Genomic DNA, 20280 nt, shown 5'->3' with positions numbered 1-20280 from the left:
ATTACACAGCATCTCCAAAGGAGGAGTTCCGTCGTCAGCGACAGCGTACATATCTTAGCCTGCATCAACTTGCACATATTAGAGCTATAGAAATGGTTTATGAATAAGTATTATCTCTATCTAAGTAGGGTATCACTCTATGAAAAAGACACTAGCATGAACATATTCCCAGCCCATCCATGCTCTACTTAACCCTGGGCTTGATCACCTTCATGCCGTTGGCACTCCCCATACGCTGTCACTCACTTTGGCCGGGATCTTGCGACCACGGAGCCTCTGGTCAATCAGCCACATGCCAACGACAAACTCTGCTCGTCCAAGAATGCCTCGTCCCTTGCGGTCAACGAGATCCCAGACTTCAGCCAACTCGTCTGCCGGCAGACGCGAACGCTTCCAAATCTCGCGCGCTATAACATTAACAACGTACTCTGAAGGGTCGTTGTCCATGGCATCCAAGGGAGAGTTTGGATAATCAAGTAAAAGCCCGCGATTAGAAGCCCACACAGCTTCATATCGCTTCCGCTCACGGGGCGTAATCTCTTCTCGCCACTTCTTTCTCGAGCCTTCATGATGAGAATGTTTCCCGGAAGAATGGAGCTTGTGCAGAGGCTTCTTCTTGTGACGATCCAAGTCTTCATCTGATGCTTTGGCTGGCTGACGCAAAGTCTGCATCATGCGAGGTGACTTTTGTCGTCGAGGCAGTTGGGGAGCAAGGCTACCTCCCGTGTTGTGAGGTGTAAGACGAGCTGATGCCAGTGAACCTGCCACAATGGCACTTGTGAGAGATTCCAATGGGAGATTTGTAACTGATGAGCTTTGAGGGCGATGGCGTCGGACCTCCCGAGATGGCGAAGACGGTGTACTAACCGTGGTTCGCCTTTTCGGAGGTAAAGTCGGGGGAGTTAATCGTTCAGGGGACTGAACTGAAGAAGCAGACACAAAGGTATCATCAGATGAGGCCGAGTCCGGTGTTGACGGCCGTTTCTCTAAAGGATCGGGTCTTGGGCGAGAAAGCCTTGGGGCCAGTTGAGGAGCTGAATGCCTTGGTGTAACAGTCCGCGTCTTCTGGACGAAACTCTGGGACTGTACATTCGGCTTGTTCGTTCCTCGAGGCTGCGGCGGCGTAGGCGGACCTGATTTCTTCGTCTTGACTTTGCGTTTCTGGGGATCCGGCGACGGAGGTGAAAGGACTTGAGTTGCCTGACGAGTGATGATTTGCGGCGGTGTCTTTGGCCTCAGCACCGGCTTCGGGGGGTCTGAGTTGGCTTGGGTGATAGCACCTCTGGAGCTCTTATAGTAGCAGCCAGAGGTGGCGGCGTAACAGGGCGAGGCTTCGGTTTTAGTTTCGGCTTGGGTTTTGGCTTGGCCGTTGGAGTATCGTCGATATATGGCACTGGCTCCTCCGGAATACTCTCGGCCGAGTCTCTAGGCGCTCTAACCGGAGATCTCTTTGGAGAGGCTCGCTTCACGGGGTCGCCCGTTCGAGCCTGCTCGAACATGGAGATGAGGTTTCCCGTGGGTGGAATAGACCCCGAGTCCACGACATCGCCGCTGTGCGATGAGGCGCGCGTCCGTACCTTGGGACTTGGGCTGGCGCTTCGACTGGCCGCCAACGTGGCCGCAATGAAGCTTGCGCTTCTAGCATCCGTCTTCCCAGCGGAACCCGGATGTAGCTGAACCGGACTCGCCCCCAACTGCTTCAACCTAGCAGCAATCGTCGCTCCATTATGCTCAACACCGGTAGCGCTCTCCCCCGTACTCTGTTCGGCGAGCGGCTTGACCGGGCTCCGCGGGCGTCCGGCTGACGGCGTCAGGGGGCCATTGCCTCTTCGCGTAGGCGGCGGCGCGGGCTTGTTCTTATTGAAGGCGAGCGTTGCGCCCTGGAGGGCGGCGGCGGCGGCATCGGAGGAGCCTGTGGTTTGGCTTGCGACGGGATTCATCGCCGTGAGGGCGACATTGGATGGGGGGTTTGGTTGGAGGATCACGAGGGCATTCGATGGATGTAAGAGAGCGTCGGAGAGGGCGATGACGTAGGAGAGGTAGGGGAAGAAGTAATGTCCGTCGGATAGAGGGCGAGATGCGAGATCTCGAGGTTGGAGATCAATCGCGGGGAAGTTGAAGAAGGAAGGTCGAAGTTGGAATGAAGCTGGGATAAACGCGGCAGCCACGGGAGGAGCTGACATCAACCTGCCACCTGGAGACTTTGACTTGACTTTCAGGGACCTCGGAGCGACAGTTCCACTTGCGTAATGAGGACGCTAGAAGCTCTCTAGGTTTAGCGGCCGCTGTAAAAACGATTACGCCCCAATTTCCAGGGGTTCTCGCCCCTGACTATTTTTGGACCTGTCTTCCCGTTTTTGGTGGCTGCGTGTCATCCAGAGCTTCAGATTCGCGAAGGTTGTCTTTTGTTGATGCCAAGATGCCCTTTGAGTGACATCTTTGTATCCATCGTGTGGAACGCAATCACCTGGACGACAAGTCTCAATAAACAATACCGGGTCAAGATTGCTCAAGGGTTCTACTCCACTATGCTCCAGAGGTCATGATGGGAGAGGAGTCATGTCTCATGACGAGAGCGCCACAGACACGATCAAGACACTGCGGAAGTTTTCACTTTCATCCTCGGATTTCTTTATGACGAGACATGATCGATCATGTTTTCAACTCAAGCTGTCAGGTAAGATATGCATGTACCCATAGACAGTCACGCTAGTCAAGTGGCAAAGCTCAAGTAAGCACTCAAAACAAAGCTTCTTTCTCATGTATTCATCACCTAGGCTTCCATCTTATCATCTGGCTACTCAATTCGCTGTTGTTCGGTTGACACAAACTCATTTGTACTCTACCTTATCCGGTAACTCAAATACTGCCACGGCATTTGAATCAGGGGCCTCGACCGCCCCCGGGACAGACGTCTGAGTGGACGGCGATTGCTGAAATCCTTGGGGCGATGGCGTCTGGTGGAACCCTTGAGGAGAGGGTGACTGTTGAAATCCTTGAGGGGGCGGTGTTTGCTGCCATCCCTGATAAGGCATTTGTTGCTGCTGGGCCATGACGGGATATTGCATCTGTTGCTGGGGAGGAGGTTGAACCTGTTGCACAGGCTGTGCCTTGTTCTTGTCTCGTCGGCGGATCAAGAAAATGGCCAGGACAACAATCGCAATGACTGCAACACCTCCAACCACACCTCCAACAATAGCGCCAATGTTGGTCTTGCTACTGCCACCCTTCTCATTGCCATCTTCCTCACTGGCGTCCTTCTCACTCTCAGACTCGCTCGAGGCGGTCGGGCCAACTGTCACAGTCTTGGCCGCCTTGGGCTTTGTGGTTTCCGCATCAGACTCTGTTTCGTCCTTCGACTCTTCTGCTGTGGATTCCTTGGTCGATTCGGAAGGCTTTGTCGTCGCGGCTTCGTAGATGGTGACGTCCATTGTTGAAGTAGCAAAGTTGGCTGCTCCGTCGGGAAAGATCATGCTGCTGAAGCCGGCAGCCGTATGGCAGGGATACTTCTTGATGCCGTTGGGCATATAGATGGTGAAGCAGAACGGTCGAGTGTCGAGAGTACTGAGATGTAATTCGTATTAGCAAGTTCTACAACTTCCCTTCTTGAAAAACTCACCAAAACTGGATGTTGGGATCTCGTCGGCAATTATCATCACACTTGTTATCGTCCGTGGCATCAGCCTGCCCCACACAAGCCGTCTTGAAGTCCTCGATGCCGCAAAAGGCGAGGTTGTACTTGTTGTTCTCCCACATACATGATGTGCCGGGCGAACAAGTGAAGCTGTAGGTTGTGCTGGGAGTATAGAAGCCGCAGAGAGTGTCGGGGGCAACCGTGATGTCGAGAGTCTCCGTCACGGTTCCATCCTCGCGTCTGAAGAGACCCTGGAGAGGTCGAAGAGCGCGAATTCTCGCTGGGGCTGTGGGCTCTGGTCCTTGGGGTGGTACATCAGAGGCATTGGTGTTGTCGAGGAGTGCACATGCTGCTACAACCGCCACGGCAAGCCATCTCATTGAAGAACCCATGCTGTAGGATGATGAACAAGAATAATGGGGATGAAAGAAGGTCAAGTCCCGTCCCTCAGGAGAAATTCGCTCTTCAGCCTTGGGAGCGGGCATGCAGCCATACCATCATGACCCATGTCGAATAAGTAAGTCTAAAGATGGGCTTGACTAGCTTCAAACGCGGCCGGTCCCCTTGGTGCAGCGATGTGATGTCGAGGTGGCTTAGGAACGAATAAGCGCTTAGGTGCTTTGGGACGGAATGGCACATTGTTATTTTAAGTGAAGAGAGGCTTGCTTTCATGTTGCACTTGTCAAACTTGAGTTGTTGCAATATATCGCGCTGCTTCGGCTCCCGGTTTAAGCTAGATACAACTAAGACAAGCCCTTTCTTTTCCAGATAACTCATTTCTTGAAACTCATTCGAGCAAACATGTTGGATCCAAGTCTAGACCGTGCTGAAGGATCAGGGTTACGTTAAGGCTGCATCAAATTTGAAGCCATCAACAGAGGAACAGGGGTATTGGCTGCTAATACCATACCCCTGTCTCCCCAGTGCCGATCCTCGCAATTTCCTAATTGAACCGGCCTGATATCCATCCGAACTCAGCCCTGCCAGGCGCGCAGAGGCATGCAACTTCAGTTTCATAGAGAAGCGAACAACAACTTTCTACCAAAGATAGACGTGGGTCGTCGCTCAGATACAACATCAATTCGAACAAAGGAAAATGACCAACGACCACAATCTCTTTCAACCCCAGCCTGGTAATAGATGCTAGTGTGTCTCACGGAGGTCTCTAAATTCCCAATCCAACCCCTCATCAATATCTCCTATAAAACCAGACAACAATGGTTTTAGAGCTAGGAGCAACCAGAGTTGCATTTGATGATTGCAAATTGTGCACCAGATATCCAACTCTTTCTTTATTCGCAGGACAGCCGAACCAGCCAACCTCCCTGAATCATTTCGACTTGTACATGGATATCAATCAGAGTATCAGGTATTTTATGTACCCACGTACCTGGCCCTCGATGATTCTGCCCCCGGCGGTGAAAGTGGTCGGCCAGCCCCGCGGCCGAACTCAGACAAAGATCAACCTTCCCAATGTCGGCCAAGACATTTGACCAGCCGTCCAACTCGTGACCAATAATGTCATGCTGCAGGATCCGGGCGGCCTGGTCGGTCTTGGAAAATTGAAAGAGGACCAGAGGGGAGTAGAACCGGCCATCACTCGGATTGACATTCAGCTTCACCATGCCCTGCCCCGTCTCGATGAAGGCCTGTTTGTATGGATCCCATTGTCTTCTTGGGCAGACGTTGTTTATCTCGACGACGCCTAAAGTGGACACATAGATCATGGAGGAGGCCTGTCTTATGGCTGCAGTCCCCCAGGAGATGACGTTGATCTGTTCTGGACCCAGCCAGCGGCCTTCAAGCTCGGTCGGGCGCAGCTTGTCAGTCTTGACTCTGACATAGCCGTCTGGAGTCTTGTCAAGAAAAATTCCCCGGGCATCGACCTTACCAGGCGTCTCCACGAAAGTGCTCAAGGGCAGAAAAATCCCCTGTCCATAGACGACCAGGAGCTCCATGTCATCAAAGACGATGCCCCGGTTCGACACGCGTAAATCTCCGGGGTAAAGCTGGTAGTTGTAGTTTTCAGACGAAGCATATGCAAACTCGTCGGGGCTGCGCGCGAATATACCCCGAACCTCGGCAGCTTGGTTGGCTTCGGTTTTCCAGGCGAACAGGGTCAAATCATGGACTCGCTGGCAGATCTCCTCCTGCAGCCTCAAAAAAGCTTTGTTCCTTCTCCGTAGAGCATGGGTAGATTGACATCAAAGATACCAAAGAGACAATAGGCGATATCCTCGGGTCTTGATGTCTTCCTCTTCGCCGCCCAGGACATGCGGTGGACGACGTGAATAGTATTGATATCAATGTGACCGAGCAGAACGCCTTCGTCTATCCTTGTAATCCTTGAAATCCTTTTACTGAGCTCGATCTTGGATCCGAGAGCAGTCCAATGCCGATTATAGAAAGTAAGAAACTTCGGCGCGATAAGCTCCTGTAGCGTCCACCCGCGGCTGAACCACCGGCAATTGCCAAAACGGCGACCGACTTTGGTCCGGTCATAGTCGGAGAGGTATGCGTAGCAGACTTTTGCGCCCTTGTACCAGCGAAACATGGAGTTGATGGCCTCAGACAGCTCAGCGCTGCTAGACTTGTCGATGCAGCAGGCATCGACCCAGGCGTAGCGATAACCTTGGTCCCTGGCAAGATAGCAGGTCATCTCTATCTTGGCGAATCCTTTCCTCTTTCTGGCTAATCTCGAGTTTTGAAACTCTTGGAATGAGACCTCCTCCTCCTCCCAGGTATGAGAGAGGATGGCGTATTCAACAGACTCGGGGTTGACTACAGACTCGAGCGTCAAGGTCTCGGTATTAATGAGCCACATGGTGAAAGAAAACTGAGGAGATTGATGGGTTCTGGGCTGCGTTGCGTCACTGGGGAGACAGTTTTGAAGGCTGTCGATGGTTGAAAAGTAGAAAAGGCCGAGAGAACAAAATCAGGCTGTGAGAAATGAGGCAGATTCCTGTTGTGACCATGGGTGCAGTCAGCCCAACCCAAACGTTCAGCCCAGCCATGGATGTCGACGACCAGGCTGGCGCTTAACTAGATTCATGTGCCCTCTCAGAGGCACTCACACGATTGGACAGATTACGGGGGGCATTTGCTCAGCAGCATACAAAATTATATGTCTCCTTTTATATTCCTTGCCAAGTATCTTTTGGAAGCCTTTCTTCTGAAAAGTCAATTCGTCTTGTTTATATAGGCCACAGCATGGTTACCAGAGGCTACAACCGCTCTGCTCAGTGCATATCTATTTCTGTATTTTACGACTAAACGTATTATGTACATGCTGCTCAGACTATCCAACGCCGTCTTAAATTGGTAGTCAACTCTGTACAAACTGGTAGGAGTTAACTCAACGCTTCCAAAGGCGCGTGACATTCCGTGCTGAGACAAGGTGCCTCCATAGCTATTTTCCAGCTACCCAATTGCATCTCTTCTTCAACCTGAACAAGATGAGCGTCGTACAAATCCCACCGAGAACCCATCGTCTCTCCTCAACCTCACCTCATACTCGCCTACACGCTTCTCAATGCCATTAGGCTCATCCAAGCCCTTACTAGCCTGTTGCCTTAACTCTTCATCAACTTCCATACAGACAGGCAAAAGAGGGTCATCCTTCCATGGTCTCACGCCAATCTTCGCAGTCTGCACAATCTCAACAACAAGATAGACCATGGAGGCACCCACCATGACCGCTGGGTATACGATCCACTCCCACCTCACCACAATAACAACTTGACTCGTTATGGCTGTACCCCAGTACCGTGTGTCCTTTGGTGAGTCGGTTCCGTTGATCCGCACAGCATTGGTGAGGCTGCTTGTGAGACTATCCATCCAAGCGTTAATGTCATCGAAGGCATTGAACAAGCTAAGAGCAAATTCCGTCTCCCTTACTCCGTAGGTACCAATGCTGCCTTCAAAGGTCGTTTTTGCAAATTCTCTTACATCATAAAGCAGCCCCCAATCCACGGTATATTGGTCGCCCGTGGTCGTGCCCATAGAAGACGGTATGTTGGCGAACGTGACATTGTCGGACAAGTATGATGCGTGATCAATCGGTACTTCGCCCCAGGTTTCCGTGATCCTGTCGCTCAACTCGCCCATTTCGACCCGGATTTCCCGTGTCTGAAGGCAATACCACAGCGCACACTCGGCGGCAATAGAGTCGTTAATCATCACTATCGGTTGTGCCGTCATCCTGCTTTCCGGGACACCGATGGCACCAAACTCGGCAATCACATTGTACGCCTCACGTCTTGGTATGTTTGAGGATGAGGTGAAGACGCGCCCCGAACCTGGGCCGGTGGTGAAATGCTTGCCACTACTAAAGGGGTATGGAGGGCCGCATGCATCTCTTTCCAGTGCCGTGCCATTAGGTATATCCAGCGCGCACGTCGTCTCGTTCACGTAGGTGAAGCGGAGATCATCTGTAACATTCAGACACGTCCCACAAACGCCAATTGTCGGGATAATTGGCCATGTACAATTACCGGTCGGGCATTGCACTTGTGGTATGCCGATGCTGGGCGCCATGAAGCCATTGTAGGCGGCAATCTTGGTAGCTTGTACTGAGCATCCGGCGGCAATCAGTATATGCAGATGCAACAAGGGAGCAAAAGTTCTGAGGGAAAGCCAAGATGATTTGAGTATTGTAACTGACTCACGGTAATCCTCATCAGATCCCCCATATTTCAGCCACGTCGTGCGAGCAACCTGCCCGGTAGCCGTTGCGGAACGAAGCTCGACCTGGTCAGTACGCAAAGTCACCAGCTGTTGAGAAAATAGACCGAACGCCTGGGATAGAATCGACAGTGCCGCGCCAAAGCAGGCCACATGGCTAGAATCACCCGTTATCATCTACAGCGTCGATCATAAACAGACAGGCTTCTCACCTTCCCTTAAACCGGTACAAAAGTCGAGCACTTCCCCAACTCCCTCTTGAAGCCTCATCTAGCAACGCATAATCTTTGAGAGGGAAGTACTCCGTCCCACGACGACTCGAGAACCGGTTCCACTTTGCCTGGGCGAGAAGGCTGCCCACGGTGCACATCAACGATGTACGACATATGGTTGACAACGTGGCTATCAGGGCGTTGAGTGTCAAGGTCTGACTTGGCCAGCTATCTTGTGGTTTGCCGTTGTAGCGTGCAAGCACTCCAACTTGCGCCGCGAGGCTGGCCAAGGAAAGAAGGCAACAAAGTATTTCCAGAAACCACCAGCTAAGCACCGACGGTGGTTTTGGGGTTTTTGCAGTTGTTGGCGATGCGTCCTCGAAAGTGCGCGTCGCATTTTTTCGCCTCTGCTCAGGCTCTTCAACAGAATCGTCCGCTAGGAGTCGGATACGTTGATGGTCTGCTCTCTCAGCAGTCTGAACATCTGCATCTGGCCGCCATGGGCCCGATTGAAGTGGCGACGCTGGTTGATGGCCGTCTACATGAGACATTGTTGAGCCAACCCTTCAAAGCGTGGTTGAACAAGGCAAGGGCCAAAGAGCCAAAACAAGCCCTTTAATAACTTCGCTTTTATGGCGCAGTCGAATGCAGGACTCGTTGCCAAGCGTAGGCGGTCGATCTGTCGTTGTTCACCCAATTAGCACCCAGGGAGGTGCTTCCTGTGGCTTGCTTATGAGCGAGTGAAACCTCTGGTTTGCTCAACCTGCATGGAAACAAGGCAGATTCATTCAGTTAGCCTTGATCTGCATCGTGCAAAGGAAGGCGGAGTAAGGCTGCCCTGATGTTATAGTTGGGTGATAGGGGTGTACAATGGCAAACCAAAACAGGCATCGATCTCGGAGATGGACTCAATTTTACACTATGGCATTTTTCTAGTTCTTTCCCGAATCCTCCTTCAGTGATACAATACGGTTCAGCACAATCTTGTCGTCTGTGCTGTCCGAGTCCATGGCCTGCAAGAACGTTAGTTGGGCTACTTTCACCAGGGCAATAAGCACTCACGAAATAAGCAACACGCATGGCCTGGAATCGGACGGTCTCCGGTCCGCTATCTTCGCTTGTTTCACCGGCGGTAACAGGCCAGGGAGCCCTCTGGCGCACCTCGTTGAATCCCTCCTCAATCAGAGCATCAGTGTAGACGACCTCGCTGTTGGGGTTGATGTCGTTCAGGAAGCCACCCTCAACACTGGTTGGGTCATCCGACTTGAAGAGAGGGCTGTGCACTCGAACCTCCAGCTTGATAGAGCCATCAGGCACCCACTGGATGTATGTCTTAGGCTTGCTCTCCTTGTCGAACACAGCCTTGATGCTGGTAACCTTGCCCGTCTCGTCCTTCTCAAAAGATGTGGCCTTGATCGGGTGGGGAGCGTTAAGGAGACCGACAGTCTTTCCAGGGGCCAATCGGAAGTAGCCCTTGATGTCCTCCTCGCGGAAATCGGATCGGTCGATGTAGACAGTCTTTGTCAGGCGGACCTTGTGGTTGCCAAACTTGGGGTCCTTGGGGGAGTAAGGAACATCGAGCTCCTGGGTCTCCTCAAGGTCTTCGATGGTGACAGCGACAGGATCCAGGACGAGCATCAGACGGGGCACCGTGTTTTCAAGGTAACGGCGAACACTCTGCTCAAATCGGGTGATCTGGATGAGGGTCTTGGCAGTGGTGACACCAAGCTCGTTGACAAAGGACAAGAGGGCACCGGGGGGATACCTCTGCGTCGAATAGCAATCAGAGTGTAGAGACGAGGGTCGTCCCAGCCTCGGACAATACCACCCTCGACCAGCTTCTTCAGTGCTCGCTTGCTCATGATGGTTCCGCTAACGTTGAGTCGGCCTGTAAGATTTCATGTTAGAGTAACCAACCAATTCAGCCGATGTAGTTCGCCTTACCAAACTCGCGCTGCATAGGCTCGTACACCTCAAGTGTCTTGTTCAACCACTCGTAGCTCTCTCGGGACAGAATGAACTCTGTAGTGCAGAGACTGTGGGTAATGCCCTCGAAGCTGTCGCAAAGGCAGTGTGTGAAGTCATAGGTAGGGAAGATCTTCCACTCGGGAGCTCGGTGGTGAGGCTTCTGCTTCTTGGGTATCCGGTACGCGGCAAGATCCCACATCTGGGGGTTTCCACTGGTGATGTCCTGCTTCATGCGGAGGAATGCGGCCATGGGCTCGTATTTGCCGTCGTGCATGTCCTGGAACTTCTGGAGGTTCGTCTCGACGTCCTGCTCGGCGTGCTTGCATCGGTATCGAGGGCCCTCCTTGCCATCCTTTCCACCACGCTGGAGCTTGATCTCAGCCTCGTTGCAGTGGCAGACATACGCCTTCTCCTTCTTGATGAGCTCCTTGGCAAGGTCAAACAGCTTCTGGAAGTTGTCACTCGAGTAAGTGATGTCGGCGGGAGTGAAGCCTTGCAGAATTCGCATTAGATTCGAGCTTCAACCAAGCTGACACCAAAAACTCACCCAGCCACTTGATAATCTTCAGGATCCATTCAAAGTAGACTTCCTCCTCTTCGTCGGGGTTTGTATCGTCGTATCTTGGCCTTCGTCAATCGTAGCTCTCACCCTTCGACACCTGTAACGTACCTAAGAATCTACCAGCAATTAGTTTCGTGTTTCAGCTCCATATCAGGGGGTTCAAGCTTACCGTCTTGCCACCATGGAAGCGCGCAAAGCCAAAGTCAATGGCAATGGCCTTGGCATGTCCCAGATGAAGATATCCGTTCGGCTCGGGAGGGAATCGGGTGACGACAGGCTTGACAGGTCGCTCCTTGTAGACGTCGGAGAGGAAGCCCTGCTTGAACATGGCATCAGGATCCAGCTGGGTGGGCTCCTGAGCCTTGGGCTTGGGGGCGGCAGCGGGCTTAGGATCCTTCGCCTTCTGCTCCCGCGCGGCCTGGGCAGCAGCCTTCTTGGCTCGCTTCTGAGTGCGCTTCTTCAGCTCATTCCTCGTGACCTGCTCTCCCGTCACCTCGTCAAGGACCAGCTTGACAGTGCCCTCGGTCACCTCAGCGACAGGGTCCGACATGGTGAGAATGGGTTTCGAGGTCGATCGATCGGTATTTCTATCGTCGTCTGCTCTCGCAGTGTCGGTACTCGTGGAGGTAGCTCAAGTTTGTTTGATCTTTGAAGTCGTGGTGGGGTTATTTTCTGGCGGTGGAAACTTATCATCGGAAGATGCTTGGTGGGGGAGGGGCGATGCGCACAGTCATACGCCGCAATTGGATGGGATTGACTCATACAGATAAGCGATAAGCAAGACAGCGTGCCTAAGGTACAGCAAGCTGAGAATATGTCTGTTGATGTAACGCCAATATGTGCCTAGAAATTGAGCTGGAATTTGTTCAGGAACCCAATTATGCGACCGTTGAATCCTGCTGGTTGTAAGATAGGTGATTCAGTCCACTACGTAGCCCACGGCCCGGTCTAAAGCTGGCGGATTGATTTCTTGGTTATTGAGTTCAAGTTCCTAGGCTAGGGTTAATTATCCGTCCAAGGGATTCACAGAGCTTCAAAGAACTTACCGTCAGGGATTACAGGCGGATACATAGACCAAGGCACTGAAGTTAAGACATTGAAATGACATACCTTCCTCTCCAAGTCAAAATAAACATTATTCCATCATGATATTCTTTCCAAAATCCAAGCCCAAATCCATACTTAGAGGATTGTATAATTGGATCTTAAGAACGCGAAACGGCTTCGCATAGATTGGTGACTGGGTGAGTATCTGGTTACCCTACGCCGGGGACCCGAACATATTTGAACCCAGATACAAACTTGAAACATCACCACATGTTTTTAGACATCATAGGAAGGTCGGTCTTATTTTTGACTGCCGGAAATAGACCAAGCGGGACTGTCAACTAGTTCTTCATGTCATTGACGCCTCTTGACATTGTCGACCCACAAGAGAGACCGTCGTCGGAGCGGAGTTCTTGTCATCTTCGCCCGAGATCCCAGTATATAACTGTTCTCCGGGACTGAAAACGTCCTGAAAGCTTGAAGTTGAATGTTGCAATCTTGTGTTGAAGTTTCACAATGTCTACTACTACGACAGCCGTGGAGCTCTGTGAGCCCATAGAACGGACTTCTCGTGGTCCATACATGGCCGACACCAAGCACGAAGCAGACTCATCAACAGATGAAATCCTAAAAGCTTCCCGACTGGCCGATTCTACTGTACCGGATGGCGGATACGGCTGGGTCATTGTTGGCAGCGGCGCCGTGATGCTCTGGTGGGCTCTCGGGACGACATATGCATGGGGTGTGATGCAGAGGGCGCTCGTCGAGGATGGCTTATCAACGCCCGCAACGCTCTCGTTCATCGGGTCGCTGGATGCAGCCCTGATGTCGGCCCTCGCGATTATAAACTCGAGGCTGATGCGGGCGATCGGGATGCGAAACACGGCAGTGCTTGGAGTAACCGTGATGGGTGGGAGTGAGATTCTGAGCTCATTCGCCGTCAAGAACCTGGGTGCTCTATTCTTTACCTCGGGAGTGTTGATGGGCACTGGTGTCAGGTAAGTTGATATGGGTATCCCTTTGCTCATGGAATACGATCTAACAGGAGTCCAGTTTGTGTTCAGTGGTCAGTTTCATGTCTACCCAAGGAGGGTGACACCAAGTTAACATGCGTCAACAGGTTGCCTTTGCAGTGATTGCGCAATGGTTCAGCACCAAGCGTGGTCTTGCTAATGGCCTCATGTTTGCCGGAGCAGGATTTGGAGGTGCCACGCTGAGTTTCGCAGTCGATGCTCTCATCCAGAGGCTCAACATCTCGTGGGCGTATCGAATTCTCGGCCTCCTCACTCTAGCCACCGGCCTCCCGGCGGCCTGGGCTATCAGAGAGCGAGCCCCGACTCACACTCCAGGATTCATCGAATGGTGAGCGACACGACGAATTCGCAATATTCCATTGCCAGATATGATTTGCTGACACATCCAGGCAATTGTTCAGATCATTCACCTTCGATCTGGTTTTCTTAGCCAGTGCGGTGGGAACGTTTCCGCTGTTTGTGCCACCCTTCTTTCTTCCGTTGTACACAAAGTCACTCGGGTTCTCGTCGACCACCGGAGCAGGGCTGGTGGCGGGTTTCAATCTTGCGTCGGCGTTTGGGCGGATAGCCTGCGGACTGGCTTGCGATAAGCTGGGATCCCTTAATACGCTGTTCATTTCGCTCATCTTGGCGGCGATTAGCATGTTGGCGATATGGCCAACATCAACGACTCTGGCACCCATGATCGCCTTCGTCTTGATCAACGGGGTGTCGAACGGCGGATTCTTTTCCACAATGCCGACCGTGGTGGGTAACGTTTTTGGCAGCGCACGGGTCGCCATGGCGATGAGCATGATCCTCACGGGTTGGGCTGGCGGATATTTGATGGTAAGTTGGGTCGGGGCGGACAAAATGAATGACGAGAGATCTGACTGACGCTCGTCATCGCAGGGTGCGCCCATCGCAGGTTACCTCCTCGAGGCGTATGGAGGTGCCGACGCTGGGCTGCAAGCATACCGTCCAGCCATGTTTTACGCGGGATCTCTGGCTCTTGGATCCGCGGGGATGGTTGCAACGGTTCGATTGCGCAAGAACCGGTCGCCTTGGGCCAGACTCTGAAAAGACTGCGGCTTGCGTGAGAACAAGTGTCTCCATGGTGTATTGAGTGTAACGGATGGGATGCGAGTGATGGTGGTTGTCGAAAAAAACGGTGGTTATGACGAAGGAGAGACAGGGTGGGGGTCACCCGCGATGCGTTTGGACGAGACTTGGGATGAGCCAAAGATTTGAATGGCTTTACGTATCCTTTACAAGGGATGTGAATGGTCGAGACGCTGCGTGAAATAGACTCCAAGGCAAAGCCCCCATATCCGACATCCGGACCCCCGTTGAGGCGTGGGATTTCTCAATCAGCAGCAAAATCGTCATCCCCAATGTCAATGTCGTGATATGCCTGGCAGGTGTTGCAAGCGGTTCAGGTGGAGTATCAGCCCACATAGCGCCCGCTGGCAGTGGCTGGTGCTCACCTGGGGTGCTCATACTCCCCGAGAAAGGCCTGTGGCACAAACCCACCTTGGCCGGCGACCCGGTCTCGCGGAGGGAGAGCTAGTCGTCAACGGCCCCTCGGCAGCCTTAGGCCACCCTGAGCCCTCGCACGCCATCGGCTGCTCGCCATGGGCAATTGGCAACATCACTAAAGACCTCGCGAGGTCCTCCCGACAAGCGACTCTTGAGCGTCAATCGCATCGCCATGGGCTGCCGAGTTTGTCGCGCGAGAAAGGTGTGTTTTCCCTGCTCTTCTGGTCGAGTCCGACTGCCGAGATATGGTCTTTTGACTAACTGTGTGTACTTGGTGTAGGTCAAATGCGACGGCCGACCCAACGGGTGCCGCAATTGCGAGCGCCTCCAGCTTGAATGCGTCGACGATGACGGATCCAAGTCTGGCCGTCGTTCAGTTCCCGTCTCTCTCCGAAAGATCCGGACATACCGGTCCTGTACCAGCTGTCGCGTCTCCAAGACCAAATGCGATGGCGACCGCCCGAGATGCTCGCGATGTTGCGCTAGGGACCTCGAGTGCCAGTACGACGGCGGCTCGGCTCCTCGCTGGGCCCGCCACCTGAGCAAGGCGCCCACCTCGGCTTCGACCGAGGAGGATTTGAACTCTTCTCACGATGCTTCGTCCATCGCCGAAGAAAGTACCACGTCGCGAAGCTTGATCCAGTCCCGAAGCTTGATCCAGTCCCGAGAGACCGACGACGCGCCGTCCAAATCGCAGAGATCCATCACCCGAGAAACGAGCAACGCCGCCCCCCCGATTGATTTTTCCGACGACACCGAATTATCTATTCATTCATGGTAAATATTTCAAACGGTTTACCCATGGAGTCAATATATATAAGTCTGACATTTATAGGCTCGTGTCACCGGATCTTCCGTCCGGAAACAACATCCGTACCGTAGTTGACCACTACTTTGCAAACATCCACCCCCTCCGATGCTTTGCTTTTGTACACAGGCCATCTTTCACTCGGCAACTCGATAAAGGCCTTGAAAATGACGATGAAAAGGCCTTGCTGTATACTATTTGCGCACAAGGAGCCAAGTATGACCTCTCCCACCCTGTCCTCGGACGCATTACTGATAAGCTAGATTCTATGCTTTGAGCCTCGAAGTAGAAGATCAGGATGCCAAGGCGAGCCTGATCCGCGCCGCAGGGAACCGTTGGGCACAGAAAGCTGAGCTTCTGGTTCTCACCAACTTTGGCAAGATTTCCATCCAAAGGCTCATGGTACGTCTCGCCGGAACCTCGCTTGAGGGCAATAAACTGATATATACTTCCTCAGACATGTGTTCTACTCTACGACTTCCATTTCCGCTTGGGAGAATACACACAAGCTCTCATGCTGAGTGGTCTCGCCGTCCGGATGGCCCACGCCTTGCAACTCAACGTTGAATTCTCCCCTGACATCCTCTGTGCCGAAGCAAACGAATCTGCCCCGCCGGCCGTTGAAAAGGAAAGCCGCAGAAGACTTATGTGGGCTTGCTACATCTTGGATGCCTGGACGGGTAGCGGCGTTGACCAGTTGACTCTGCTGCGCGAAGCAGATATCAAGATCCAGTTGCCGTGCAATGAACGGAATTTCAGGCTCCGGATCCCTTGTGTAACGGAAACCCTTGGCGTGGGACACGTTTTACAGTTTCTGCCTCCTGCCATTGTTCCACGAAGGCCGGCTGCCAACATGGGCATCATGGCTTACTACATCCGAATCGTCACGCTGTGGAAGCGAGTTGTCAGGTTTGTTTGAATTTTTGAAGTTCCCGAAAGAGATTTCAGATTTCTAACCCTAGTCACAGATATGTCAAGCACTTGAATACGAGCCCGCCTCCCTGGCTTCCTGAATCCGACTTTGCTGCCCTTGATGCCGACTTAAGGTCATGGGGTCGGCATCTCCCCGAGTTTATCTCATACTCCACCGATACCATCTACGCCCGCCTGGAGTCGGATCAGCTCGGTTCACTTGTCGTACTTCATTGCACATACCACCATAATCTACTAGACCTGTACAGAATATCCATGCCAGATCTGTTCAAGTTGATAAAACCCTTCTACTTCCCGCCCAACCAGCAGGAGTTTCTCCAGTCCTTGCAAGCCGATTGCTTTTACCACGCTCAGCAGATTGCGAGCATCCTTTCCGAAGCTGTTCGCCATGGAGCACGTTATTTGGCCGATAGTCTACTTCCCTGTTTTGCTTATGATAGCAGTCGGGTTATGCTCTACTATATCGCTCGGTTACTCGATCTGAGTAGACCAGATGCCGAGACCATTGTTGCAGACGCCATCAACGCTGTTGAAAGCAATAGCAAGATCCTGAGGACTATGGCTGCTTTGTTTCCCCTGGCTGATTCTCTGGTAAGTGAAATCTATTTGGAATAGTCACGCGGAACTCGCTAACCATGGATTCAGGCCACTACAACGGAGAGATGGCTGGCCAAGATTCGCAAGACCTTCGCACAAGATGAGCATATGAGTGACATGCCTCGGCAGGATGATCAGGATAAGTGAGTTTTCTAGGCCTATGATTCTGATATAATTGCTAACTTGGCGGCTTTAGATCACCAGTGCTTCCTGGAAGCTCCTCTCAGAGCAGCCCCGATGATACCCTCGGAGCGCTCGGTTTGACTCGCCTAGCCCGCGGCGAGGTTCGAGACACTAAACATGCAGAACATGACCCCTGGCACAGGGGCAGTGGAAGTGTCAGCCCGACCATGAGCAGGGCCGGACTTGGAAGCAACTCGGGATCAGTCTCGGGTCGGCGACCAACCAGCCAGCTCGAGGAGACGCCGGCGCGATCCAAGCTCCAACATGAACAACCTGTGGCTTTGCGAACACCACCAGGGACCTTGACCTCACACATGGACAACCAGGCAGTTGACCTGAGCGACCTGCAAAACTACTTGTCCTGGGACATGTATGGCATCATGGAAATGAGCGAAGCAGGCCTGAAGGCCGGCATTGAAGGCAACGCCCTGCCATCCTGGACAGGCGCGATGTAACCTGGAAGCCACTTTTCGAAGCAAGATATGAGATCGCCGAGAAAACCGAGTCACCGGGCTACCATTTCGGTGCTCGGCAAACGATTTTGTCATCTCAGATGAGAGTTACAACCCCGCTCACGATGGGCTCCGGGCCGTCGGCTCGGACCATCGCTCGCTGGCAAAGTCACACAACTGTCACGCGATGAAGGACGTCGGGTTTGGTCGCTTCAATGATACATGCCTAGGCATTATCTATGGTGCTCTGGGCTGTCATATTGAGGTTTGGGGGTCAACTGCCTCGGATTCACGGCATACGCCACACAGGCTCCTTCAACACTATGCCTACGTTACTGGTGATCGCCTTGGACATTGGTTGAGTATTTGTTGGATCACTGCAGAGGTCCAATCATCTTCGCGGATTCTACATGACGGTTGGCCTGGAGAATGGGATCCTTCTTCGCACCTATGGTGGAAGTCGGACTACCAACGACAGGGACCTATGCATTGGACAGGATGACAGAACGAGTCGAAGGAACTGCGAGAGCCCCCACAAAGCCAAAGCCTCGAGTTCTAAACACGAAACAAGCTATTGTTTTGACAAAGCTGGGTCCCAATCCTCGTGGCGTACTTGAGGGTCGGATAGGACTTGGGAATGTGGATGACAACTACGACGCCCGGCTGAAAGATCGTGGCTTTGTCTAAACGAGGACCAGATCACCTACTTCTTGCAAGGCTTTCCAAAGTGTGCGAGGAGCTTGTGATTGCGGGCCAAGGCATCGGTGCTATGGTGCGATAGGCGGTGGAGGGCCCTGGGCTGGCTGACGATACGCGGTGCTATTCCCAAGTGAGAAGCCCAACCACCTCAGATTATGTCGTCAACCGGAACGGCCACTTATATGCCAGCACGTGTTTGCCGTGGTTCTGTACTGGGATGCTCCGACCCTCAATTGGGTTGGTAGGGCCTCTTGGTCTGTGGATGTGGCCTGGAAGAAGATTTGGATAAGATGTACAACTTGGCAGATGCGCCAAGTATATCACAGTGAGGCAAATGGAAATGGCGGGCCTCGTTGGAGGCGTGACAGAAAGAGACGGAAGGTTTGTGGCTTGAAGACACGGGGAGGCGGCACAAAGGGTTCGCCGAGGAGACTGAGGATGAGAGCCTGGGAGATGAAAGAGTCTCGGTTCCAAGTAATTCGGCGCGAAAAGAACGTGTCTACATGTAGTGCATGAAAGGGCAAAGATGATACCATTATGACAAGAACCTGTATGGCATTGTCAATGCGATCCGATACATTCCCATGACCCAACGAACCAAGGCTAGAAGTTGAGGGGCAGCTGAGATGGATGGATTGGTTGTCGTGTTGCATTGTTTACATGCATGTTCCACGTGAGTGTGCGAGATAGAGGCAACCGACATATGTCGGGTGCAACGCCAACGAGGTCACCTGCAGAAGTGATGGAGCGCAATCGCCAATTGGATGTTTTGAAGCAGCCATTGTTTACATGGATGGACGCAAAGCAAAAGAAGCAACAAGGATGGATACCCGGTAGTTGAGGTGCGCAACATACTGTAAGCTGGACTCCAGCCGTAGCCGCGGCAGGGAAAAAAACAAGCTCTGGTTGCGGAGGTTAATGCCTCCATCTGTGATCCAGACAAACATTATCCGGTTTGTTTTTGCCTCTGCTTCCGGGCAATTGATTCGCTCGATACCAACGCCGGTCTGGTTCGCTTCTGCACATGCAAGTGAGAGAGACGCAAGGAGCTAGGCGCTAAGGTACATGTAGTCAAGGCCAAGGTCCTCTGCGGGTTCATGACCCTTTCTGTAGCCGGTCGAGATATGGTTTCTGCAAGACGCGATGCGATGCGAGGCCGCAAAACAAGGAAGAGACAAGGCCGATCGTGGAGGAGCATGGGGCACGACAGCTTGTTATATGCTACGAGGCTATAGTCGTTCGATCTTAACTCGACAAAGTGGAATGCCCATCCTTGAAAGGCCATCAGCTCCCGGTTCACACGAAATGGGCGGGCCATCGGTTGCCCTTGGAAGTGAGGACGGAGAGCTGCGCCAGGCCAATGACGGGCGTTAGCGGGTGAAGCTCTGGAACAGCGGGTGATCAGTAGCGCTTCGGAGCAAGCTTTCAGTGGGCTCACAGTGGGCAGCACCCCTGCCAAAAGCGTGCGACAGCGGGGTAGCGGCGCTGAAACACGGACCCGTGGACCGCCCCGAAATAGCCCGCCAATGGCTGGAAGCCCATCGGGACTGAGTTGCCATGGCAACTCGCTGCCCCCATCCCGGTGCCACTGCCCGTGAATACTTCGCTACAATTCACTCTGCTCTCCCACTCCGACGCACACTCTTGTCTCAGCCATTTCTCGTCTCTCTTTCAACTCCAACCCTTCCTTCAGAAATCCGCAACGGCGGTGCATGGCTATCGACCGCTCATTGCGCATAGGATGCTATTCCCGCCTCAACGATTTCGCAACTGCTCGATGACCAACTGGGAGAGAAAGTAAACAACCGTACTAGGACACGACTGTACCGCACCGAGACGAAGACATACGTTATACCTCCCCTTCCTTGATATCGCACACCTCTCACGCCTCTATCACCGACCTTCTTCCCCTTACCGGCTTCATAGCATTGTTATCGCACCACACTCCTT

The 20280-nt window shown here is 52.8% G+C and overlaps 5 protein-coding genes across 5 annotated transcripts; 1 reads left to right on the top strand and 4 right to left on the bottom strand.

The window, feature by feature from the left end:
• Positions 1 to 210: 210 nt before the first annotated feature.
• MRS44_008761 (uncharacterized protein) lies at positions 211 to 4026 on the bottom strand (the record flags this gene model as incomplete). Its single annotated transcript, XM_065621051.1, has 4 exons — positions 211 to 1361; positions 1412 to 2258; positions 2847 to 3564; positions 3620 to 4026. 4 exons carry the CDS (start codon positions 4024 to 4026, stop codon positions 211 to 213), a joined length of 3123 nt encoding a protein of 1040 aa, XP_065477123.1.
• A 751-nt stretch (positions 4027 to 4777) lies between these two features.
• Positions 4778 to 6458, bottom strand: MRS44_008760 (uncharacterized protein; the record flags this gene model as incomplete). Its single annotated transcript, XM_065621050.1, has 3 exons — positions 4778 to 4833; positions 5025 to 5784; positions 5838 to 6458. 3 exons carry the CDS (start codon positions 6456 to 6458, stop codon positions 4778 to 4780), a joined length of 1437 nt encoding a protein of 478 aa, XP_065477122.1.
• A 617-nt stretch (positions 6459 to 7075) lies between these two features.
• On the bottom strand, positions 7076 to 9080 carry MRS44_008759 (uncharacterized protein; the record flags this gene model as incomplete). Its single annotated transcript, XM_065621049.1, has 3 exons — positions 7076 to 8064; positions 8128 to 8474; positions 8530 to 9080. The coding sequence occupies 3 exons, from the start codon at positions 9078 to 9080 to the stop codon at positions 7076 to 7078; spliced, it is 1887 nt and encodes a 628-aa protein (XP_065477121.1).
• Positions 9081 to 9461: 381 nt separating this feature from the next.
• On the bottom strand, positions 9462 to 11609 carry MRS44_008758 (uncharacterized protein; the record flags this gene model as incomplete). Its single annotated transcript, XM_065621048.1, has 7 exons — positions 9462 to 9542; positions 9592 to 10296; positions 10350 to 10417; positions 10474 to 10989; positions 11045 to 11118; positions 11168 to 11175; positions 11229 to 11609. The coding sequence occupies 7 exons, from the start codon at positions 11607 to 11609 to the stop codon at positions 9462 to 9464; spliced, it is 1833 nt and encodes a 610-aa protein (XP_065477120.1).
• Positions 11610 to 12622: 1013 nt separating this feature from the next.
• MRS44_008757 (uncharacterized protein) lies at positions 12623 to 17634 on the top strand (the record flags this gene model as incomplete). The annotated part of the gene is made up of 13 exons (XM_046269669.2): positions 12623 to 13104; positions 13160 to 13172; positions 13227 to 13468; positions 13530 to 13968; positions 14032 to 14157; positions 14780 to 14860; positions 14939 to 15435; positions 15494 to 15682; positions 15730 to 15868; positions 15924 to 16375; positions 16435 to 16990; positions 17045 to 17139; positions 17193 to 17634. The coding sequence occupies 13 exons, from the start codon at positions 12623 to 12625 to the stop codon at positions 17632 to 17634; spliced, it is 3753 nt and encodes a 1250-aa protein (XP_046132210.2).
• Positions 17635 to 20280: the final 2646 nt, after the last annotated feature.

Source organism: Fusarium solani, assembly GCF_023522795.1.
Source record: "Fusarium solani strain SB1 chromosome Unknown bctg00000005, whole genome shotgun sequence".
In the NCBI taxonomy this organism is placed as follows: domain Eukaryota; kingdom Fungi; phylum Ascomycota; class Sordariomycetes; order Hypocreales; family Nectriaceae; genus Fusarium; species Fusarium solani.
Note: the sequence above shows the minus strand (reverse complement) of the source record. Positions and strands in the feature narration are given on the sequence as shown.